General features: G+C 37.2%; 1 protein-coding gene across 4 annotated transcripts in view; it reads left to right on the forward strand.

The window, feature by feature from the left end:
* Positions 1 to 26,497, forward strand: part of UBE3C (ubiquitin protein ligase E3C) — an 84,671-nt gene that overhangs the window by 35,523 nt on the left and 22,651 nt on the right. For all 4 annotated transcript variants that reach the window (XM_074831682.1, XM_074831697.1, XM_074831691.1 and 1 more), the window contains 5 exons: positions 2,105 to 2,209; positions 3,289 to 3,376; positions 6,871 to 6,968; positions 10,205 to 10,337; positions 15,766 to 16,013. In XM_074831682.1, coding sequence (XP_074687783.1) covers positions 2,105 to 2,209; positions 3,289 to 3,376; positions 6,871 to 6,968; positions 10,205 to 10,337; positions 15,766 to 16,013 — 672 coding nt within the window. The remainder of the gene's footprint in view (positions 1 to 2,104; positions 2,210 to 3,288; positions 3,377 to 6,870; positions 6,969 to 10,204; positions 10,338 to 15,765; positions 16,014 to 26,497) is intronic.

The raw sequence follows: 26,497 nt of genomic DNA on the forward strand, positions 1-26,497 counted from the left end.
AGTACTAAGTTGCAAAACAGGCTGCTGTTCACTGTAGCAGTGATAAAGTGTTTTTAGGCTAGTAATTTAATAACGTATTGATTCCACTTAATTATGTTTTATGTAGTGTTGGGCTAAGTTGGTTCTGCTTTGGAGAGGAGGCATGCAACCAACTATTACAATTGTGCTTGAGATGGATTAGTTATCTTGGTATCTCTACTTCTTCCCCCCCCCGGATTGGAGGAGACTGCCAAGGAAAATATTAAATTTGCAAAGACACCCTAACGACCAGGATAACAATTTTTCTCAGCCTCCCAATTTTGTTATGAATATGTGCATAAACTAGTCATCTATTCAGTTTTCTTATTTTCTGACCGTATGGTTATAATAATTACAATTACCTTTCATCATTTGAATTCCTTGTGAATAAAAATGAATTAAACATAGTGGTTTAAGTTAATGTGCTTGTGGTTGGGTGAAGTGTGGGTGTACGCATCATCACCCACTACAGTTCAGCTGATAACCAAAAGTTTATTAAACCACTAGGTGGTTTTCAGGTAAATGCTTATACCTTCTGTTGGAAAAAGGCTTACTAACGTAACACACTAAAGGGCTTTTACCTAACACATTCTAGTTTGTAACTAACTTTATGGTAATACAGCATATATGTGCACATTAAATGAAAATTACAACCAGCCACCCCACACATACATTTTTAGGACTGTAGGTGCTTTTTGTGCTGCTTATTGTGATCACCAGAAGAATTATTTGGTCACCATCCTTCTCCTGGAAGTGGTCATCTTATAATCTGCTTTCAGGCATGTTTGGGCTAGGCTTTCTCAGGCGTGATTTTACTTTCTGAATCTGGTATGTTGAATCCTTTAACAATCTTCTGATGGAGTTTACTGTACAGTATAAACAACTGAGCTAGCCGCACAAGGGTCTGTTTTAATAGAGACAAGAACTTTGAGGGTCACAGGTAATTTGATAAATTGTTAGCTACTTCTGGATGAGATGATCTTTATTTCTCTAGCCAGCTTTGAAACGGTAGCAGGATACTCATTGACATGAAAAGGAGCCTGTAGAGTCTTTTCAGATGTAGACATTTACCCTCAAAAATACCAGCATTTGTTTTTTCACATGGATAATCACCTCAGTGTCTGGTGAGGTGGTATGGTCAGCAGATCTTAGGATTCCTCTGAGGCACCTTTAGCTGGAAATGCTTTAGTTTGTTAATGCAGCAACCAGAAGTAATTAGTCTTTCATGTTCTTTAGAGATGTAACTTCTGCTGTTATGTTTTGCTACCAATTTAATGCTTCTGCCCTCCCCTTCTCTACTTTCTGAAGTTGGTGTTGGCTTGTATGCAGTTTGGCCATTGAGAAGCACATCCCATAATCTGCTGGCTAGTTAGTTAAGTTTATTGACTGTAGGCAGAAGTACCCACTGTTTATTAGTTGATCCCTCAGATTTGCCTAGTGTGGAGTGATACACGTGACCTTTGTCTTGAGATGGCAAGCAAAAGTTCCATTCTTCTGTTGAGCATTTTCCTTGAAAATCAATGCACGGAAATTTAAGAATCCTTCCTTCTTTTGAACAAAGAAAACCTACAAATCAGCCAAATTGTTCTGAATCTCAGTTCTGGAATGAGAGGTAGTAAAGAATAGCTATATAGCTCGCTCTTCTAAAACATGTATCTTATTCATACATTTAATTTCTGGAAACCTACATAAGCAAAAAAGAAAAAAAAATGTATAAAAGACCATTATATAAATTACCTGGTTAGGTATTACTTTTTTAAAATAAGTAATATAATGCTGGTAATGATTTGTTTAGGCTTCCCTGAAGTGCCATACAACTTTTTAGGTGTGCAGGGTAGTCCTAGGATTACTTAGTCTAGGTAGTCCTAGTTATTAGGTTTTGGAATAAACTTAATTTTTTGATGGCTTACAAGTGAATCCCAATTACTTACCCACATTCTAAGGTATTTAAGTATAAGGGTAAGGTTTTCTAAGTTAAGTAACAATTCGTACATTACTGAAATTTTTCTAAATTTTTGCTTGTGGATTACGCAATTTTGTTCATGGTGCTAAATGTATATTGAATGTATGTGTTTCTGACACCTAGGTCATCACAAACTTAGTGAAAATGTTGAAATCTAGAGATACAAGGAGAAATTTCTGCCCACCAAATCACTGGCTCTCAGAACAAGAAAACATTAAAGCAGATAAGGTAAGAGTAATATCCTTTTTCCATGTAGCTTTACAGGTGCCAGAGTTTCAATGGTAAAGTGTTTGATTCTTGACAGTGTCAGTGATGTTAATGTTGCACAGATTTAGTGTAGTTTAAGACCTGGAGTAATGCTGCTTTTCTCTACAGTCTTGCATCTGTTAAGAAATTTTTATGTTAAATCACATTTTCAATCCATAAGGTGGAACCCACTCTACAGTGTGACAGTGTAAGTCATCTGCACTTACAGCAGAGGAAAATTGAAAATCTGGTAGCATTTTGTTGCATTTTATTTTCTAGTTAAGTACTTATAATAAAAATTGCTCTATAGTGGGGGAAAACCCCTCAAAATTCTCTTCCAAAATAAAAGAAAATTCAGTAGCATTTTCTGTACTTACCTCACCTAGAAATTACTTTTTTTTTTCCTAAGAGCTTTTGACAAAAATGACATTGAGCTTAAAAAGTGTACGTGCAAAAGAAAACGCTAATACGAATGTGCAAGTGCATCCTTTGAATCACTGAAAACTTGGATCCTAAAAAGCTAGTTACACCTCAGACTACCTTGCACTATTAGATGTCTTAACAGTTGGAAGTTTTGCACAGAATAGTTAACAGTGAACTCTTCTGTTTATTTTTGATGATTGCACATTTGCTTGCCTTATCTTCAAGATTTCAATTTCTCTGTGTGACATTTCTTTATAGTTCTTAGGAAATAGTGCCTACACAACTTAGAGAAAGTAGTAGTAGTGTTAAACTGTGATGCTAACCTGATTCTAAGTACAAAATAAACAGGATTTATTTGACATCTCAAAACTCAAACTCAGCTGCTCTAGTATATTAAATACCAGAATTTAATGTAACATTGTATGGTATTTTTAAATGATACATAGACGTCATATTACATTGGTCTTAGTTTTGCAGCTCAGCTTTAAGGCACAAGCATAAGGATTGATTAGAAATGAAGATACTTAGGCATTCAGACATGCTCTTGGATGTGACAATTTTATGTACTTACTATGTAATAGTAAATTGTAATATGTAATTAGGTGATGTTTAACTGTAAAATACTGTTAATTTATTAGGTTACGCAGCTGTATGTGCCATCTGCTAGACATGTCTGGAGAGTCAGAAGAATGGGAAGAATAGGACCATTGCAGTCTACTTTGGATGGTAATACGCTGTCTATGCAATTTTTGCTTTATGAAGTCAGAATAGCAGTTGGCCTTATGCAAAGAAAATCTACCTTTTCTGGAGCTCATTTGAGTATTTTGAATAAAAGTCTTAATGATAGGCAAAAGCAAGTCAATCTTTCATACTTTTGTTTTAGATATTTTTAAAAAAATGTATATTTGTATACACGTCTGTGTATGTCTTTAGAATATTTAATGTATAAAATCTTTCCCCAAGCTTCTGCTGGCATTGATGAGGGGAAATGAGTTGCACAAATGATACGTTTTATGTATGTATTAATATGTATGAAAAGCAGTTGCATAAGATACAACATTAACAAAGTTGCAGAAGATGTAAAGCATTGAGGCTTTGCTTTTACTGTATGCTATAAAGAAACTTCCTTATTATATATTAAACTGCAACAAACAAGCTTTAGGTACCATGATAAGTATTAATTACTGTTTATAAATATTGTCTCTAATTAGATAAGGCAGAAACTTAACCCCTTGAATTACTCAAAGTATCTGGACTTTAAGAAACTTCCAAAGAAAGATGAGAGAATTGGACCAACTTAGGAATCAGGGTAAACTTACACTAGTTTAGTTCTGCCAATATGCTTTCTCATGTATACAGTCTGTTTCTTTCAGCTTTTTGTACCTTTGTAGCTTTGCTATTCTAGAATTTCACTTTGCTGTGCTCAGGTAAAATAATCATTAAATCACAAATACTTGTGAAGATGTAGTAATGAATTAAAAATGGGGCCTTTAAGCAGCAAAATGATTCATCTACCAGACTGCATAGTCTCTTTCAAGATGATGTAGTCTGCTTGAGTATCTTAGCCAGATACAGTAGATCATTTAGAGAAGACTGTAGCCTTTGAATGCTGCCATAGAGTGGTACAGAATTAAGGGCTTTGTCCAAGTCTGAAACCTAAGGACTTCTTATAATGGTATTTTTTTATTTGACTAGCTATGATAGCATAAGTTTGCTTTGATTACCTTATTAGTCTAGTTGCTGGATAACAGCTAGTTGGTCCAGTGTAAGTACACCTCAGAATTTTGAATTGAATATTTTTCCAGTTTAGTCTTCTCTTTGGAAATCACCCATTCTAAGTGATTGATAATATGAAGTCTTAAAACCAGGTGTTTTAGCAAAATTGCCAGGCTTCAGCAGGCCTGTATCCTGTATACCTTATGGACTCTACCTCAGTAATGCCTGTTTCTTCCACTGACCTGCGTGGCTGTTGACAGCTATAATGTCTTGATGTTCTTCACTGTCAGTCCTGTTCCATGTTTATTACTTCCAGATTCTCCCCCATGCTACTAGTCTGCTAGTCTCTTTCCCCTTAATACATACAGTATCTTGAACTCTCTCCCTTGTCTTCCTTCCAAAAATAGTACCAGTTCCCTCCATTTCATTAATTGCCTCAGTCTGGGCAGTTGGTGAATAAGGAATGCACACGCTGTGGTTGGTGCAGAGCCATCTACATGCCCTCCTTTTCTTGGCGGATTGTCAGACAAGCTGACACACTGAACAGAGCAGATAACTGAGCTTTCCTTGTTGTTTCTGTAAGCAGGTCACTAAAGGAATTTATCTCCTCTGTCCAGTTGAAAATTTTCACAAAACTCAGTATTTTCGAATCTCCTATTTTCTGTCAAAGTTAAAATTCAGCTGGTTAGCTCAAAAGGTGTGTTGGAGGCAAGATGGGAAGGAAAGATGACACAGTGTGTTCATGTAAGCCTGGTTTTCATATGAAATCAGGCTAAAAAAAGTGCAGTCAACATGAATGTGTGAAAACAAGGAGGTAACAATGTGCACATGACTTGTTTAATCCCTCTTGACTCCATATGGGTTAAAGCCAATTAGCATGAAAGTACTGCTGAATCACATATGGTCATGTTTATTTGTGCTTTTTCATTTACTTAAATGGCAGACTTCTGAGTTCTAAATGCCCTCTGTATTGATGACTCCATCCTGTATTTCTCTTTAAAGAAAGAAGCTGTGATGGAGAAATGCAGATAAAATTGACTAATTGAGTGGAATAATTGAACTGTGGAAGTCATGTAGTAGTTTACCTTTGCTGTACATGCACTTTTTATTTAAAATGCTTTTAACCGTTAGCTTAATAGGCTACATACATTGACTTTAATTAAAAATGTTTACTAAGTAAACTAAGGGTAATCACAGATAAGCATTTTATCAGAAATTCCAAAGGGTTGCAATGTTGAAACCTGCCTCAAATGTATATACATCAAGTATAGTGATGTTTTGGGTTATGTCATGTTAAATTGGTGCTTAAAATATCCGTACTTAAAGTGCTTTGAGGAGTAAAAATAAAAAAATAACATTGAAGTGATGTCCAGTTGCAGGAGGACAGCAGAATACTAGTCACCACAGGTAGGAGCCAAATGAAAAATTTGAAACTGTCATCATAAACTTCTCAGACTGGGTAGTAATGTGAAGCCTTTACTTCCATTTTGTAATGTGGTCTATAAATAGTCTAGACTCTGGAGTCTTTTTTCAATAAGGTGGTTATTAAACATGAAAATGAAACAACTAAGGATCTGTGGGTTTTGTTTCCTCTGTGGACTGAAGCTAGGTGGACCTTTAACCACAGTGTCTGGTCAGTGAGCAATACCATTTTTTTTTTTTTCTGCAGTTAATTAGTTTACAGTCAGGTATGTGCTCAGCAACTGAGTTTCTTCCCCTGAAGTTAGAGCAGGATTGTCATTTCTACTGGGCGTCACCTGAAGTTGAGTTGTTTCCTGAAAACATCCTCTGTGGGTATAAGAAGGTTCAAAGGAGCTGCATGGTAGCTTGGGAAACCGCATGCGATTGAGTCTCTCTGTTGCTGTGGTTTCTTGAATTATTTTCTAATATTGTTAAGCACATTATACAATTTCTTGATGTTCTTTCCACTATTTCTGCAGTGACTAGGAATTAATGTGATCACTGTGAACTTGCTGTTGGGAGAAAAAACCCTCTGGAACAAATGTTATCTTTCTGTTGGTTTCATTAGATTTGGTTTAATTCTTAGATTTTATAACTAAAAAGATTTGTTTGAAAGTAGATGTTATAGTTGAAAGCACAGTACCTTTAAACTGTTATGATCATTGGGATGGGAATATTGTGTATTCCTGCGATGGGTGTTCTAATTACTTAAAACTTCTTCATTGTCTTCTATTATGTATTTTTCCTTAATTGAAAAATTAAAACATCAGTAATAAGAAAATTACTTTTTTCTTCTGAATAAAATAAACCATACAGGAGTACTTATTTTTATACACATTGTTTTCAGTGTGTTTTCACTACTTACATTTCAGTTTGCCTGTAAAAACTAAAGAAAGGTAAGGCTTTGTGTGACTGTTTAGTAAATAAACTATTTTAATGTATGTGTTTTTATACAATGTAAATTGAGTCACTTGATAAAAAAAACCAAACTGTTTAAAAAAGGTTCTTTCCAAAATTTTTAAAATTATTATTTCTGTTTTAAGTGGGTTTGGAACCAGCACCTCTTTCTGTATCTGAAGAACGACAACTTGCAATTCTGACAGAGCTACCTTTTGTAGTTCCTTTTGAAGAAAGAGTAAAGGTACCTAATTTCTCATTTAATATGGAATTGGTTTTTTAGCTTTTTATTTTCAGTAAGTGTAAAAAGAGTACTTAGTTAAGTAGAAACTGGATTGTTTCCCTACAGAAGGGTATGACAGGCCATACTGTTTTTCTTCAGTACTCATGTGGCAACTGAACATTTGAAGTTAATTACTTTTCTCTTCTTTTACTAGCTACATTACCCTTTATAATAATTGCATTAAAATTAGAAACATGTATTCCAAGATATATGAGAGCAGTTATATGTTTATAATAAACTGCAGTCCTTATTCAGTGATTGATCTACATGATTGCACCCTCTTGTGGTAAGCAGAGCACTAACTAGTTGTGTATCTGTAATAAACAGATTGCAAGGTCAAGACTAGAGACCTTTGTGCAGTGGGTGGATTTACTCAGAATGAGATGATGGATGTCCATTTTGGGAAAATTAATGCCTAGAGATTAAATTTCTGCATTCATAGCTGGGTAGCTGAACTTTTAATAGAGCATGTAATTTAAAAATTGCAAGATTCTTGTATTATTGGATTTGCTTTTGAATGTTTTCTAGATTTTAAGTATCCATTATTAGTTCTATTACCTATTTCAGTTTGCATCATATATTTTTTTAAAGCTATTATTCTGTTATGTACTTTTTTTTTTTTCCTGAACTGCTTTTGTTGTCAACAGTATCAGTTACTTAAAAACTGCTCCCTGAATTGTCTTGGAAACACTAAGGTGCAAGACACCATCAAGAGAATGAAGAATAGTTCCATAGGGAAAGTAAATCAGTATTTGTCAAAAAAGACAGTGACAGCTTTGGTAGAAAAGGAGTGTTTTTTCCAGGCTTCAATGAAACAGTTGTTCTAACAAAACATCTTACAGGGAAAGAACTGGAAGTGACCTCAAGCAAGGATCTCTATGCCATGATTTAGTAAAGCTATGTTGAGATACATATATGTTAGGTTTTTGGAATTCATAAAACCTTGTTTGGTTTTATCACAAAAACTGAAGCAACAATTCAGTGAGAGCTTGTTCTGTCTATAGTTTTATCCTCTCCTTTTATAGTTCAAGAAGGAGGTGTTCTTGTACTGCTGTTTGGACTAAATATGGTCCTTTTTGTGTAATAATAGGAGTCTACATCCTTTTGAAGTCTCCCACTGTCCCTGCAAAACAACTTGTGATAAGAGAAGATACCTTATCATGGTCTTGTTTTTTGTGTGGTTTTTTTTTTTTTTTTTTTTTTTAATTCAACTAGTTATCATCTATTACGCTGAAGTTTAATGTGGTAATACAGCTCAATGCTGTTTCCATGTGTGGGTTGTTCCATGTGTCCTTTCATTTTCTGACTTCTTCATGAGATTTTTACCTTGAATTACCAGATACCCTTACAAGCAATTCCTGAATCCAGTTTCATGGTAGGCTCTTCAGCCTTCTGACTCCTGGGGATGTTACTCTCTTTAGCCTTAAGGTACACTGGTGTGCACCTTTCAGTCTGGTATTTACCTGTGGGAGGTAATGAATCCAATTTATATCAAATGCCTTGGTTCTCACTTACTTAAGCCATACTTCCATCAACTTGCCTATGGTGATGTTACTTTCTATGGTGTGTACTTCAGTCAGCATTGCTTACTTTTCCATGTTTTAGTCTGAAGTCATTATAAATGCTTCAGTTATGCGTTAGGGTTCTTACTTTCAGGACTAACATATGCATGAACACTGGATTATGTAGGAGTCCAGAGTCTGTATCAAGAACAGTTTTCTATGAGATACACCTCCAAGAGATTCTTTCCATCTAGTGTTGTGTAGCAATAGTTAATAAACTGTATCTAGCCATGCTTCAGGAAAGAGAATGGTGGTAAGCATATTCTCATGCCCTGTACATAAAAAGAAGGTGTCTGTGGCTGTGTGTCTTGATGTCATAGAACTGTAGAAAAATTTAGGTCAGAAGGGACCTCTGGAAGTACTCTAGTCAACATCCATCCCCATATAGGAGTAACTTCAGAGCTGAGTCAGGATGCGCAAGGACTTGTCCAGATGAGTTTTGACTATCTCCGAAGATGGAGATTTTGCAGACTCTTTGTGCAACCTCTTCCAATGCTTAATCACTTTCATTATGAATTTTTTTTTCATTATGTCTATTCAGCATTTCTCTTTCTGCAGTTTAGGACTATTTTTCTCTTGTCTTCCTCCTGTGTACCTTAGGGAAGAATCTGGCTTTGTCTACACTGTAATCTTCCTGGTTGGAGAGCATCTTCTCCACTACCTACAGTTGTCCATAGAAACAGTAGATGTGAGACCTTATTTTAACTTTGTCTGCTGTTGTCAGATTTTGCTCTTTCATGGTAAATTTGTTGTTTTTAAACATTCCTGGAGACTCTTATTTAATCTTCTTAGTTAAGGAAGCAGTCTGTGATATTATTGGGAGACTACATCCCTTGGAAAGCATACTGAACTATTTATTGAATATGGGAAAGATGCAAGAGAGGTTGTAGTAAACAGACGCTCCCTGGATTGAGGGTATCTTGAACATTATTATACATTAGGCAACCCCCTCCCATGCTGCATCTTGGCATAGAAACACAGGTTGCTACAGTTACTCCTCAGGTGAACTGTAACAGGTTCCTGTGGTGAAGACTTGCAAAGGGGCAATGTGAAGTTCAATTTGTACTTCAGCTGCTGGCATTATTTTTTTAATTGGTATGATGCTCTGGTTCTTTGTTTTAATATGGCAGTGCTATCCACTATTTTGCTTTGAATTATTTGTTCACTGAGAGGAGAACTGATACCTAACTTCTGGTTACTGGGAATGTTCCTAAGCATTACAAAAGCGACAAAAAATTATTTATTAGTATTGAGCATAGTCTCTGTGTGTGGAAAATATTCTTGTGACTTTTTCCCTTTGTTTTTAAATACTCTGCATTTCAGAAATCTGAAAGTTAGGGAGATGAAACTGGAATCACTCACACAGTGTCTGTAGATATGCTTCTTTATGTAGAAAGAACTGAGGATGATACCTTAGCATGAAAAAGGTTTTTGTATGTCTGTCTCCTCTTCTTCCCTCCCCTGGGACATGGCTCTGTATTATGTTTCTTCAGCTCAATGAGAGAGAAGACAAATCACTTGAAAATGAGTGCCCAGAAGCAACTCAAAGGACAGTAATAGTAGTGAATAACCATCTCTCATTGAATATTTAGATCTGCACAATGACATGATTTCTTTTTTCACTCATTTTAACAGATCTTCCAAAGACTGATCTATGCTGATAAACAAGAAGTTCAAGGAGATGGGCCATTTTTGGATGGAATTAATGTCACTATCAGAAGAAATTACATTTATGAAGATGCTTATGATAAACTTTCTCCTGAAAATGGTAGGTTTACAATTAAGTTATCAGCTTGTTTATAACATTTAGCTGTTCTTACCATGTAGTTACGTCTTTGCTTACTTGAGTAGGATGTTAAAAGAATATCAGTTCTGAGGTGTGAAAGTTTTGATAAATATCCTCATTTTTGTGTAAAGTAATTCTTATCCACTTTCTTATAATTGCAGTCACACTCTTTAACACACCCTTCCTTAGTTCAAACCTACTTTTATGGGGCTTTTCTTCCCATTTACTTGTCCAAATAACTGTACTTTGCATATTTATCTATGTAGTTCATTAGATATTATCTGCTTTGGTAATCAGTGTCAACAAATATATGTAGACTGCACAGGATTTGTTAGGTGCAGGGTGACTGATAAGGATAATGTAGTGCACTTTGTAGTGATAGTATGCAGTAGTATGTATTTTACTACATTGATTTAAATCATACCTTAGTGTCAATTTGTGTGAGAGCGGCTGCTCTAGAAGCCAAAATTCCAATTTAGATAAAGCCTGTCAAAATAAAGTCCTTGTTAGTTATATGGTATTTTTGCATAGAAAAAGAATATTTGCCAAATACTCGAAATTTGCCATGTGAATCTCACCTGCTGTGCCATGTAAGTTCCCTCCTGGAGAACTGCTAGTTTAGAGAGGAAGAAGTAGAGATGTTGATATTCTTGGTTTCTATAAAATTACTGGAAATCATGCCTTTTCTTAATTTCCTTTACTCTGGTAGTATTAAAGATACTATTCTATTTATAAATAGGATTTTGTGTTTCAGTACCTGTGTTTACAACTCTGTCTACCTAAAAGAGATACATTTAGACTATATATTTTTTTTAAATTAAGTTCTCTTGTTTTTTGGAAAGTTTTAAAGGCTAATAAGGAGATGTCACTGTATAATTGTCTGGAAGTTATATGTGCAGTTGACTATTTAGCCTCTTTCATAGTGGTTGTGAACAGTTTTATCATACAAAGTTTAGTATAAGTCATTTAACTAGTTTCTTAAAAAGAGAAAATTTAAATGGAATTGGAAAATCGAAAAAGTTGAGTCTGTTGTGTTCCACTTCCCCCCCCCCCCCCCCCCCCCCCCCCCATGAAAATACAACTCAGCAACTGCAGGCTAAGATTTTGAATAATACAATGTCAAGTAAGAGGCAAGTCAACCTATTTGTTTAACAAGAAAATAGCTTTAAATGAGAAGCACATTTTCTGGGAAGACTGCATTTCAACTTAATGTAGTTTTATCAAATTACAAAAACAATTTTAGAATGTGTGTTTCCTAAACTTAATCTGCAGTATGACAGTCTGGATATTAGGATGTATTCCACCATTAGAATCACAGAATCACAGAATCATCTAGGTTGGAAAAGACCTTGAAGATCATCCAGTCCAACCATTAACCTAACACTGACAGTTCCCAACTACACCATGTCCCTAAGTGCTGTGTCAGCCTGACTCTTAAACACCTCCAGGGATGGGGACTCCACCACCTCCCTGGGCAGCCCATTTCAACACCTAACAACCCGTTCTGTAAAGAAATGCTTCCTAATATCCAGTCTAAACCTTCCCTGGCGCAACTTGAGGCCATTCCCTCTTGTCCTATCGCTTGTTACTTGGTAAAAGAGACTCATCCTCAGCTCTCTGCAACCTCCTTTCAGGTAGTTGTAGAGGGCGATGAGGTCTCCCCTCAGCCTCCTCTTCTCCAGACGAAACACCCCCAGTTCCCTCAGCCGCTCCTCGTACGACATGTGCTCCCGACCCTTCACCAGCTTCGTTGCCCTTCTCTGGACATGCTCGAGTAATTCAATGTCCTTTTTGTAGTGAGGGGCCCAAAACTGAACACAGTAGTCGAGGTGTGGCCGCACCGGTGCCGAGTACAGGGGTAAGGTCACTTCCCTGTCCCTGCTGGCCACGCTATTTCTGATGCAAGCCAGGATACCATTGGCCTTGTTGGCCACCTGGGCACACTGCTGGCTCATGTTCAGCCGGCTGTCAATCAACACCCCCAGGTCCCTCTCTGACTGGCAGCTCTCCAGCCACTCCTCCCCAAGCCTGTAACGCTGCTGGGGGTGATTGTGGCAGAAGTGCAGCACCCGGCATTTGGCCTTATTGAAACTCCTACAGTTGGCCTCAGCCCATCGCTCCAGCCTGTCCAGGTCTCTCTGCAGAGCCTCCCTACCCTCGAGCAGATCAACACTCCCACCCAACTTCGTGTCACCTGCAAACTTACTGAGGGTGCACTCGATCCCCTCGTCTAGATCATCAGTAAAGATGTTAAACAGGAGTGGCCCCAAAACCGAGCCCTGGGGGACACCACTCGTGACCGGCCGCCAACTGGATTTAACTCCATTCACCACAACTCTTTGGGCCCAGCCATCCAGCCAGTTTTTTACCCAGCGAAACGTATGCCCATCCAAGCGATGAGCAGCCAGTTTTGAAGCAAGTTCACAGGCAATATGAAATTGAGGGGAATAGTAAATATACTGGAAGGTCAGGTTGCCACTCAGGCGGCCCTCAACAGAGTGAAGAAAAGGGCTTACAGAAGCCTCATGAAGTTTATGGAAGACCAAATCTAGATCCTGTACCTGGGCTGTTACAACCTCATGCAGCAGTACAGACTGAGCACTGACCGGCTAGAAGGCTGTTTTCATTAAAGGACCCCAGGGTTCCTAGTGGCCAACAAATTGAACAAATAAAGAGTTCCCCTTGATGAGATGAAAGCTAACTGAATGTTGGGCTGTATTAGCAAGAACATAGCTCACGGTTTCAGCACCAGTTAACCGTGTCCAGCTTTGGACTTCCCAGTACAAAAAGAGACGTTAACATACAAGAATGTGTCCTGCAGAAGGCCACCAAGATGATACAGAGGACTGAAGGACGTGGCATATGAGAAGAAGCTGTAACTTCACTGCAGCTGGGAGGTTGCAGAAGCCAGTTTGATTAGGTGCGGTGGTGATATGTAGCAGCAAGGGAAATTTTTACTGGACATACATAGATAGAAAAAACATTTCACAATGAGACTTGTTAAGCACTGAAATGGGCTCTCCAGAGAGGCTGTGAAATCTCCATCAGTGGAGAACTCGAACAGACCAAGGCACTGAGCATCCTGATCTAACTTGGAAATTGGCCTTGCTTTCAATGCAGGGATTTTGGATCATGTGAGGTCTCTTCCAACCTGTCCAAGCTGTTCTGTGGTTCTGTCAAGCCTCTTCTCTTCAGCAAAAAGAGCTTTTGTATTAATACAAAATTTACCTGCATATACATGTATGTAGTTCCAGATAATGTTTTCAGCTTTTCGTTAGGAAGAAAATGACTCATAAAACAGTGACGAGGGAGAACCCAATAAGCCTGTAGCAAGGGATTTGGAAGTAGAGTAATCTCTAGGTGAAGATTTCTGTCTTGTTTACAGGTGCAGAGAAGCCATAGTGATAGTTGGCCATTGAAGTCTGAAAATCTGTTTTTCTGTGTGTGTGCATGACACACCATGTATATGCACACATATGCACACACACATATACAGTGCTATCCAGTATTGTACTATGGCAGCACTGGTGCTATTTAGAGTCAACAAAGACTAAATTAGAAGGTTGGACTTTTTAAAACAGATGGTATGCTGAGACAGTATAATTTTTCAAAATAATTTTAGTTCTGGAGTAGGTCAGGCACTAAGTGGGAGAGCAGAAAAGAAGAAATTCCTGAAAATTGCAAGAGACACAATTTCAAGACTGTAGACTGAATTGATTAAAATTGATCTGGGAGATTGAACAGATGATAGATGAGGTCCTAGAATTGATTAGGAGAGACTGAAGAACATTGATTTGGAAGAGGCATCCAGTTTGTCTACTGGCCCTGAGAAGAGAGCTGTTCAAAGTTAATGTTTCTGTATTGCCTTATCTGAGATCATTAAGAAAACAAGCTTGGAATAGCAGAAATGTACTCGGTTGGATCTTGTAGGTTAATATTTTTATTTGGTGTCGTATGCTTAATAATGTGCAAGCATTTCTCTGTTGGGGTTTTTTTTCCCCTGTGACTGAAATATTCAGAATAGCCTCCAGTGGACTCCAGCAACGGTTTAGTTACATTCTAGCTGTATGAGTTATAAAACTGAACTGAACTTTTCAGAGGTGGCACTAACTTGGGGTCCACCTCTACCTGGTCACCTGTTTTGACATGAGAATTTGTTTTAGGACCATTTTTCTCCCCTTGCTATAAATCTGGTTGTCAGTACAGAGAGGAAGAGACAAATAACCAATTTGCTTCATAAGGCCCCAAAAAGCACTAAACCAAGATTTTCTGTATATAAAAGTTTTAACATTAATGCTCGATATCTCAGGAGTCTCCAGACAAAGAATGTCTGTGTGCTTGAGACTCTCTTTTGCCAGTGTTGTGCCTTCTTGTTTTGAATGGTGGTGAGTGGACCTATTGCAGTGCCTGTGGCTAAAAATGGCTGCCCTCTATTTCCAGTCAGCCGAATTTTTGTGCAGGAGAGCATTTCACTTGAATGAAGAATAGGTAATTTTTGAAAATAACTGAGCGTGAAGTGGGAAGTTACTGGTAGACGTAGAGGCATTTGCTAATGGGCGAGCGTAAGAGACTTGGTGGTTCAGGAGAAATTCTGTTGCTACAAAGTGCTGAAGTCTCTTTCATGAACATCAGCTGTCCATCCATAATGTGTTGCATTTGTAGCACATGAAAGCAGTAGAAAGTTTTATTGTTACTGGTTTATTACTGTCTAATTTGCTGGGATGCAAGCTTAGGAGATGCAAGAGTTTGCATAAAAGCTGTATATTTGGTTAGATCTTTGGAAGCCTTCAGTGAATTGAGCGAAAAGGTCCTCCTTCCCTGTTATGTATACATAGTTCAAGGAGTAAATATTGCTTGCTTTCTCAAGTGGCAGTCTCCTAAGAAACAAGCAGAACACCTGCCTTCAGAACATGTCCATCTTTACCACACCTTGCTCACTGGAGTTACATGTCATAGCAATGAGTCCAAAGTATCAAAAGTACTAAGTTAAATTTCAAATACTATTTAATGGTGTAGCTTAACAATCAGGCCCTCTAGGGGAATGCAGTGCTTATTGATGGTTCCTTCAGACAGGAAAAAGTTGAACCTTACATTCACAACTTTTTTATATAAATAGAATTTTCAAATTACTCTTGGGGCTTTTTAAAATATTATGTAGGGTTTTTTTTCTTCCTCTACCTAAGTGTCTTTCCACTCCATCTTTTGATGACTTAAAGCAAGATCCCTTGTACAAAGTGAGTTTTATATACTGAATATTCCAAAACTCAAGCCATAGATTTTAGCTATTGGTTCAATTTTTTTATATAAAGTTAGTGTCGATATATTTGTATGTGTAGTTACATGTGTTTTAATCCAAACAAAGTTCAAGTGAATAGTTGTATCTGAGTTTGTCTTTCTCCTTTCTCTGCAGAACCTGATCTAAAAAAGCGCATTCGTGTTCACTTACTTAATGCACATGGTCTTGATGAAGCTGGTATTGATGGTGGTGGAATTTTCAGAGAATTTCTGAATGAACTACTTAAATCAGGGTTTAACCCTAACCAGGGATTTTTTAAGACCACCAATGAGGGACTTCTTTACCCTAATCCTGCTGCACAGATGCTTGTTGGAGACTCTTACGCCCGACATTACTACTTTCTTGGAAGAATGCTTGGAAAGGTAAAAACAGTGTTGTATAATATGAAGACTTAGCAGTACTAAAATTATTCAGTAATGTTTTTTTCTTTTTAGATAAGGGTAGATGGGAAAAATGCTGTTTTTTCTAGAGTTGAGGAAAAATAACTGTCAGATGTTGGATCTGAACATTATTTTTACATATCACCCAGATTTCTGGTTCATTTTAATAAGTTACATGCTTGAGACATACAGAGAATTTGAGATACCCTGACTGCCAGTTGAGTAAATTATGCATATATCTGCTTCTGTGTTTATCCTTTTGCCTAAAGTTAAATTGATTAAAGCGAATAGAACTCCTCTGCTTATGGTGATTCTTAACCTGGAGCTTTCTTGATTGCAGTTAATTTTCATCACTTGGATAATATGAAATTAATATTTTCAGAAACAGTTTCTAGGTGTACGATTCTTGTTAGCATTTAAAATTTGCCTTGAGTATTTATCATACTTAAGAGCCATATGCAAATTAACTTTTATTCTTTGTTTTTTCATACATTTTGCATCTTTCTTGAGTTTTAGTGCTTGATATTTGGGTGTTGTGCATGTTCAGAGACTAATACACACTTGTTGAGCTATTTGAAAAAATGAAGGGGGAGAAAGAAAAAAGAGAGAAACCATTACAAACATTTATTATATTCAGTTTTATGGTTAGGTGTAGTACTGAGCCTATTTCCTTCTAAACCCTTGAAATAACTTCTGTAAAGCTAGTAGTCATGGAAGTTTGAAATACAAATTTCATTTCAGAAAAAAAATGTGTTGATTGCTACTTAGCTATCTAAAGCTGAAGGAATTTAAGATGTAAAAGTCCCATGTAACTGAATTATTTCTGAGACTAAAATTCTGCTGACTTGCAGTGAGATTTAACATATAGTTGGATGTCCTTTTAGTGTAACTTGAAGCGGTTTAAGAGATGTTGTTGGCAAACCTGAATTGTTGAAAGAGAGTGCTGTTCTTTAGAATTGCCAGTCGATTGATTTAGATTAAATTGCCACTTTGTAGGCAAATTCTCTGCTAATGTATCCTAGCTATTGCAATATCCAAACTTGTTAAATAGTGAAAATTTCAAATCGGCCATTTCAATAAAATAATCATTGAAGCATGTTCCCGCTCTTAATGGGAGATGGATTTAGTACTAATGCAACAGTTTGTAATTATGTTACAGATCCAAGGCTTCATTTTCTTTCTGCATGTATACATTTGGGGAGTGGAGAAGTGAATACTGCTGTGGTGTTGTGAGGAAGTTACTTCAGAAGTGTTCAGTGTTTATCTAGGAATGAGGCAGGGCTCAGCTGTCATGGGGAAGTTTGAAACATTATTTAAAAAAAAAGATTTTAATTTTGAATCTTTAATTTCCTCTGTCAAAACAACACGCTGCCTTCTGCAACTGGATTTCAAATATTAAGCATAAAGACAGAAGTTACAAAATGTTTTCGCTCCCATAGAATGCTATTAGTGTAGCTTTGGTTTTGTCTTTTTAACAGAGGATCTATTATTTAACATTTTGAAAGCATAAATTGTTTTTGTATTTGCAGTATGTTTACATAAGGTAAGAATTGACAGTGTTACTTAATAATTATCTCTACCCAGATGCACAGACACCCTTTTAGTAGTGTATTTAGAGACCTGATGAATTAAACAGAAAGATAAGGCACGACCATACTATTCAAAACCTGCCAGTATTCTGATCTTGGTTAAGTTATTGAATACTCACTCACCCATTTTCAAAAATGTGTCCATTTTATGCTTTGCACAGGGTTATTTGAGAGCAATAGTGGATTATTAAAAGCCCCTTTGTAAACAAAATAGATATAATGCAAAGGAAGCAATCAGGCATCCGCAGCAATTTCTTATTTGTGGAAACCAGTATGTAAAGAGCGCTGCCACCAAAAACTCTCACGTAGGAAGTTTCAATGTTATCAGAAAACAAATACATTAAAATATAATAATTTATAGAAATTCTCTGTTTCTTGGTAACCATGTCATACTAATACCCAAATGCATTTAACTTTCAGTACCATAGATTTACACCTAATTCATTTTTTCTTCTCATCAGGAAGTTTCATCTCTGTTAATTGGTCAGTTCAGAAGTAGAAACATCCAAAAATTTAAAACTTAACTTTAAAAATGGTATGTCTAAAATCTTAAATTATTTTAACCCTAGATGAATTATGGACTATTTGGGGTGTATTTTTGTGGTTAGTGAAGAAATTTAAATCTATATACTATACAAAATGCATGGCTGTCCATGCAACTTTTACTGATCACCAAACGAACAAAAGGTCTTGTAGAAATAATACCATGTGATCATGCAATTGCATTTGTTGACTGAAATCATTCTTAAAAAAAAAAAAGCAGAAATGAGTTTGCTTAAACAACAGCTACTCAAACACTTCCAAAGTTTACATTTCTCAACTTTCAGTGACTTTACTCTGTAATGTAAATATTATTTTAACATTGGTGCCTTTTTAAGCATTTTCCCTTCTCTTCCTTAAAAGTAAAAGCTCAGCTCAGCTTACCATGCAAACCTCTGGTGGCAGTCTCCCACCACTGGTGGGGTTTCAGTTTCGCCCACTGGAAGGATAGCAGTGACTTTCTGAGTCCCAGGCTTTGCTTGAGAGCTGACGGTGTCCTAGACTGCTGGGGTTCTTCAGATAGAGGTGTTCTAGCCCCAAATTCTCTTCATTGTCCTCTTTGGAAGGTGAAGTCCTGTCCCATGTGGTGTCCCAGAAGCATGGATGGGACGTTGTAATCCTTGTGCTCTCTCAGTAGGTAGGCTTGGGCTGTGGGAAGGCACCTGATTTGGTTTAATTTCCTTTCCACATGCAGTAGTTGTTCTGGCAGCACTAAAAAATCTTTCCACGTGCAGACTTTCCTGCTGCAGCTTTGGCAATGTAGTGGACTTGGCTCAGGAAAACACAAAAGTTGCTATTTTGACAGACTGCCAAAACTTCAAGTAACATAGCCAGAGAAGGGAAGTTTGGAAGCAACACCTGAGAATCTTAAATGAAGATTTTCTCTGTGCTGATTCTTGAATGGTCTGCTGGGAAGAGGGAAATGCTGGTTAACTGTTTCAACCGAAACAGTGATCACTAAAACAGTGACAGATAACAGAATTAAAATCTGAACTTCACCATGTTCTCACCTAAACTCAGCCTTGTATACTGTATTACCTGTCTCCATTTCCAGTTTACATTTGCATTTATTCAGTGATGTTAATGTGACAGATGTTGGGGAAAGGGACATTCTTTGCATTTGGAATTATTTGACATTAGGTAGCTCATTCTTATGATGATTTACTTAAAATTCATGAAGTATCAGCATTAGTTTAAGAATATGGCAGAAAGTCCATAGAAAGATCAGAATGATAATTTTCATGGTTTCCTCTTCTTCCTTTTTGACATAAACCTGCTGGTTCTTGCATGTATAATGTTTTGCAATGATTGTCTTTGCACCTTTAACAAAGTGACTCTTTCTGACACTAGAGATTTTTGTCTAATACACTCAGCATCTTTGCTTATGCTGAATTCTACCATTTCAATTTCTCTTCTCTTATCCCAGCATATTGAAGAGCACTAGTGAGTCATGCATTCATGTTGCTGAAGAACATATGCACTATCTTTGAAATACAGTATGAAGTCTCTTCTAAGCAATAGAATCTGCAGTCCTTGGAAGACACTGGAGTTTTCAGAAAAGATGTAGAGTCGTTTTGCCAAGGCCTAGCTTTTGTCTTAAATGGTTGGGAAGGCAGTATAAAGAACAACAGGTTATTGTTGTTTTGAACAGAGTCCTTCCTTTGTGGATCCAAATAAAGAACTTTGGGAGAAGCAGAAAGGATGGAGCAAAAATAATGTGTTTATTTTAAATTTAAGCATTATTTTGGTGATGGATAGATGAGACAATCTAGGTTTAGTCTTTGATCGTTAGTATTTAATATTATATAGGAGGTCAGTAATTTGCATGGCCTGGTGGATATTATTACACTGATAAAGGTTTAAGTTGTTTATTTTCATATGACTTTTTGTAGGTTACTATACTGATTTAAGATATAATGGACTGTTCTGTGCACATATCTAAATGTTAAGCATATATAATTGGAAAAAAGTTATAAAATATGTCTTTTGGTAAAATTAAGCATTAGAAGGGTAATAGTAGATCAAATACAAATTTTATTACCCTAGCAGTAAATATGGGACCATTAATTATTGATTATTTTTCTGTATCTTAGAGAGTGTGCCTTGCAGTTACTGTTTGTAACTTTGAATAGAGCTGTGATAGATCATTTGTTGTGTGAGATATTATTCCTGGCTGCAAGGTACAATTCTAAGATTAGCAGTGTCTACAGTATCCATTTCACAGAAAAACTAGAGTAGTTCTTAATCATCCTCAGGCCTTATCTAAGACAGATTAAATCAGTGGGAGCCTTTTCACAGCAAGACCTGGATCAGATCCTAAACTCTTAAATCATTAATAAGCTGCACATATGGAGTTAAAACCTTCAAGCAAATATTTCTAGTAACATACTTGTGTGCCCGTTCTTTGCCAAAACCTTGTAGAGAGAAAACAAAGCAAGGAAACTCTACAGTGAGAACTGGGTTTCGTATACTGTGAACATTTGATAGGATGGTGTGTGAAGCATTGCGCTCCTACTCTTCCTGTTTCTCTGACTGCTGAAGGGTGGTGTGTTTTTTCCTTCTGATTTTTAGGCTAACCTTTCCCCTTGCTTACTGTCTGTTTAATTAAGATCCACTTTGGCTTGGCTTAAATCAGTACACTCTTAATTGATTTGTGTTGCAGCCACAATTGATACTACTAGGATCTAGAAAGGTTTGGAATTAGTTATACTGATACAAAGAGGAGGTAATTTGTATAAACTTTTTGTTTTATTAATTTCAGTTACCCTGCACATGATTTTGTAGAGTCAGCATTTTGCTTAAAAGCAAGTTAGCTGATGATCATTTGTCTCAGAAAATCCTGAATCATCTGAAATGGAATCAAAACAGGAACTTACCATGTAAAGTGGCATGCTCTTTTAATTATACTTTCACAGTGCAGAAACACAATCATAAGAGTGAACTTTGTACCTTATAGAAGTTATTTCATGATTTATGAATGTAGATGTAAACTAATCTCACTCTATTTTCTGACATGGTTATTCAGCTTGACAATTCCTTTGTGTTCTGGTTCATTGAACATAACCAATTATCTTTTGATTACAAATAGCTATGTTAGTACCAACCTTGTAAATATATGTCTAGCACTAAAAGACTGCTGAAATGTGGTATTTTAACTCTAAATCTTTAGGAAGGAAAAGTGTGTATTGATGGATTGTGATATTTATTGGGTCATAATGTATTTAAATTTTCTTTAATGCATATGTTAGTGATTGTTTACTGTGATAAAGTGCATAAGGGTCTCTGCAAGGAGTTCTGCATGGAAAGAATTACCTCATGTCAGTGGTCACTCCTCAATTAAAAGTTCCATTAGCAGATGATTCCTGCTTCTGGTTTGTGTACTGATTGCATTTTATTGCCTCTAAATCAGGTTCCTAGACAGGGAATAAATAAACAGTTAGAGTGTGTGGTAATGGTATCCTGATCTTTTTTCACAGTTGGAAACACCTATGTCCATTTCAATCAATTAGGTTTGGAATATTTACTGAAATTTTTTGTTCTATTTTGAACTGTCTTCAAAAATGACTAGTTTCACCGCTATTAAAATACAGATTTATCTTAGAAGCATATCTGGAGGTTAGTATGTAGTAGTAAATGTTTCAGTTTTCCAGAAGATTAGAACTTAAATAAGGAGGAGATATCTTCCTTTCATCTTCAGTTCTTACTAAATTATGATTAAATTTGAGACAAGAAAAATCTATTAAGCCTTTTCTGGAACTTCAGTAGTGAATGATAAATATCGGTTATCCAGTATCCACAGGTACCTCTAGTCGTTCCCTCTCTCATCCCTCAAAATCCCCCAAATGACATTGATAGCAATTCATATAATACACATGGCTTAAGTTACAGAGATAACTGTTCCTATTAAAACAGAAAGGAAGTACCAAGCTGATGTGGTGGTTTTCTGCAAATACCAACATTTCTGAAGCACTCTTATTTTGGTAATAAAAATTCTTCTAACAAAATTAAATAGGTCCTAAATACTACCATGACTTTTCATTTTTAAATTAAAAATCAGGGTCATTATACTTAATATGCTCCAATGGAGTCTTTGGAAATGAATCCCTACATTTTTATGGTAATGTGTTGATGAGTCAGTCATGAGTTCGTTTTGTGCTTATCACACACCTGCAGTCCATTTCAGGTATTTACACTGACTGCAGCGAATTTGACAGGCAGGCCCTTCGCATCTGAGTCTTGCTACCCCAGATCTCTGGAACTTCTGTGAACTTGTACTTACTGACCTTCAAATTCCCGGTGAGTGGGAAATCAAAAGTAAAACCAATTTACAAAAGACTTTATTTTTTATGAAAAAAAAATAATATGAGGATACCAGCACTGCTGCAGGGGGTGTTAATAAAGCTCTCTCAGAAGCCTAATTACAGGCATCTAGCTGTGGTATTTCAGACTCTTACTTTTTTAAAAGACAGAAAAAGCATCCAGTATTTGTACAAAAAGTGCACTATGAATTTTCACAGTCATACAGGGAAGATAATGTACCAGATTTTCCATTACTATGGTAATATGAATGCATCTAGATGCCTCTGCTAGTGTAGAGCTCAGAGAACTGAGAAACAGTGACTTAAAGCTACCAGATAGCAGACATAGTGTGCTGTGACACACACCTGATAGAATTAGTTTTATTTTGTCATATGGGTGTTAGGAACAATATCAATTTGGTTTTGCTCACTTTAAAACACATTATTAAGTATATCTGTAAGAAATTATTTTATCTTAAAATTACTAAATGCTAGCTTTAAAAATGCTCCAAAAATGTTAATTTTAATGTAACTCACATTTTTAGTTTTATCTTTTTCATTAGGGTAGAAAAGGCTTTGCTGGCCCCAAAGCCTTTGTGAGTGTGATGAGATATTTCTAGGATATAAATAATAAGGTAGAAGGAAGTTCTAATGGTTTTGCGATTTTTCTATCATTTTTATTAATGGTTCTGTACAGCTTTGAAGATCTATTGCACTCTGTAAGTGCTAAGTATTATTTAATAGTAACTGTTTAAAATGACTGAAGTAGAAAGGGTTATGGTCTTGGGGGCTGATTAGGGAAATGACTGAATTTAAGCCCAGTCATTTACTGCCTCATCCCATAAACTGTGGATCTTTCTAGGAGTATGACTTTAGCATTGTTTTGGTTTTAAAAGAGAGTTCTGGGTTGTAAAGGATTAATGGAAAGTAGGAACAATGATTAATTATTTTTCTTAAGAAACATTTTAATTGAAATAATAAATGAGAGAATTAGTTTTAGACCTGAAAGTGTGAGGCAGCTTTAGTGCCTTTTCTTACAGTCAGGGAGGTTTAGTTGCTTCACCTGTGAATTTGTTTACACAGTTTGAACCTTATTCAGTATGTTGTAATACTCATGTAACTTCTACTATATATAGCTAATTTATCTGAAATGATTAGCTTAAATTTCCTCTAGTTTTAAAACATTCACAGAATCACAGAATCATCTAGGTTGGAAAAGACTTTGAAGATCATCCAGTCCAACCATTAACCTAACACTGACAGTTCCCAACTACACCATGTCCCTCAGTGCTATGTCGACCCAACTCTTAAACACCTCCAGGGATGGGGACTCCACCACCTCCCTGGGCAGCCCATTCCAACGCCTAACAACCCGTTCTGTAAAGAAATGCTTCCTAATATCCAGTCTAAACCTTCCCTGGTGCAACTTGAGGCCATTCCCTTTGGTCCTGTCACTTCTTACTTGGTTAAAGAGGCTCATCCCCAGCTCTCTGCAACCTCCTTTCAGGCAGTTGTAGAGGGCGATGAGGTCTCCCCTCAGCCTCCTCTTCTCCAGACGAAACACCCCCAGTTCCCTCAGCCGCTCCTCGTACGACATGTGCTCCAGACCCTGCACCAGCTTCGTTGCCCTTCTCTGGACACGCTTGAGTAATACAATGTCCTTTTTGTAGTGAGGGGCCCAAAACTGAACACAGTAGTCGAGGTGTGGCCGCACCGGTGCCGAGTATGGGGGTAAGATCACTTCCCTGTCCCTGCTGGCCACGCCATTTCTGATACAAGCCAGGATGCCATTGGCCTTGTTGGCCACCTGGGCACAGTGCTGGCTCATGTTCAGCCGGCTGTCAATCAACACCCCCAGGTCCCCTCTCTGACTGGCAGCTCTCCAGCCACTCCTCCCCAAGCCTGTAGCGCTGCTGGGGGTTGTTGCATAAAGTCTTTTCATTCTGAAGAGCTGTTTCCTAAATCTTGGGGTGATACCTGAACAATACCTTGTGTGCCCATGTAGTGCTTAAATAATATTGTGATAGTGACCGTGTCAGATATTATTCTCATTATGTTGAAAATAAGAAGAAACGTTCTCCTTGTCCAGAGAACTGTGTCATTTTTGTTCCTTTCTTACTATGTACTGTATACAGCTGTCCTTCCAGCCGAGATCTTTTTTCCATAATTTGTTATTAAAGCTGCTGATGGCATGCCTATATTCTGAAAGTTGCTTGCCTTAAAAGACCCTTCCTTGTTCCCCCACATCACAGGTGTTTAATGAATGCATTCAGTATATTCACAAGTATTTGAACATAATATTTTTTCACTTTAGATGACCAAGTTGTGATCTGTGTCACTGAATTGAGTAAAGGCTTTTGTAGCTAGTCCATGTTGCAGTCAATTATAGTTGAACTGTACTGTAATCACAATTAGCTATTATTATATAAAAGAGGAGCAACAGACTTCAGACTGCATGCTTTGTGTGCGAAGTCAAAACCTATTAACCACAGTAGGCTTTCTGTTATTGTGCTTGTTTTTAATATTTTGGTGTGTCCTACAGGCTTTCACACACAGAGGGGGAGGCAGGTGTATGAAGTTCCTTTTGCTGAATACTACGTCTTCCATTGTGAAATTACTGATCTTGGCCTTTTAACCAGAAGAAACTTCTTTTAACCATTTACTTTAAAAAACAAAACAAACCCGCTAGTAGGGCATTGTCAGATAATTGGGAAAACACTGGGGTGAAGAGTACCAAAAATAATTTGTTACCAAAAACCAGTTTTGTTTGTTTGCTTTGTTTTGTTTAGTTATTTTGGAAGCTTTTAAGTTATTTTAATGGTTATCTGCAACTGTCATAATTTTGCCTAAAGAACATCCCCAACCTAAATGAGTTTGAAAAATAGTGCTGGGAAATCCAGGTTGGCCCTTTCAGCAGATGTAATGTTTTAGCTACTGGGAATGTGTCACCCTACGAGCATTACAGTGCTTGGGTGATCGCCCTTGATGTAGACATCCCTGTCTCTGCTTCAGATGAGGTTCTTGCCCCAAGCTTGCATCTGCAAATTGCACTTCCATGAAAGTGGAATCCTAATACTCCCAGCCTTTCGAGGAGGCAGAGCTGTATAGGCTCTGTTAAGGTGTTTGTTCCTTGCCCGCCCCCCCCCCCCCCCCCAAGTTAGAAACTAGAAGTCTGATGTCCTATTTGACCACCAATTATTCCTTTCATTACTTCCTATCTGGATTTTTTTGCTTTATGTAAGTCAGTTGCAGTTTATGGGACTGCAGGATAGAGACAATGAAGTCAAGGTGCTCATTTAGGTAGGAAAGTTGGGAATGTGAACTCTCAGAATTCATCACAGAACGGCATCCGTCCCATAGGTGATGACCATAAGAGCTAAAGGAAACTTGCCAAAGGGTAAGAGTACTTGAAGTTTGAGAAGAAGTTAGTTTTAAAATAAATATTGGTTAAGCTTGCTGGCTTTGATCTTTTGAAGCAGTGTATGAACAGGAACTTCTGACTTAGTCAAACAGAAGTAGTCACCTCCTTCCAAGAGCAAGCCAGTTCCTTTTGTCAGTGTTGTTGCTTATTGGTCGCTGGAGGAAAAAAGACGACTGCTGCTGTAGGGAGAGTGTGACCTTCTATTGTAATAAGTATATTCTAACGGTGCAGCTTCATACTGAAGGTAATTAATCTGACAACTGGTTACCTCTGTAAGAGGTGGTCACCATTCCCTTGCCTGTCACTGATGTTGGGCTCTTGCCTCCTTTATGTTGATGTTGCAGAGTCCAGTCAGAGAGTTCAGTGGGCAGAAAACTAAGCTTAAAATCAGATAACTTATAGCTCCCCAAGACAATTCACTCAGGGAAAAGAGGGAAGGAGAGAATCTCCCCTTTTGGCCATTAGATTAGCAGTAAGAAAAATACCCATCAGGGTGGACTTCCATGGGCAACTGGCTGCTCTAAGGTTGTGCTACTGTTGAAACAAATGGTCTTGCTCTTCCTACCCAGTTTCAGCCATAGCTGTGACTAAGATCTGATTCTGATTTGAAAGAAAGCT

The sequence above is a fragment of the Strix aluco genome, chromosome 1, assembly GCF_031877795.1.
Source record: "Strix aluco isolate bStrAlu1 chromosome 1, bStrAlu1.hap1, whole genome shotgun sequence".
Taxonomy (NCBI): Eukaryota; Metazoa; Chordata; class Aves; order Strigiformes; family Strigidae; genus Strix; species Strix aluco.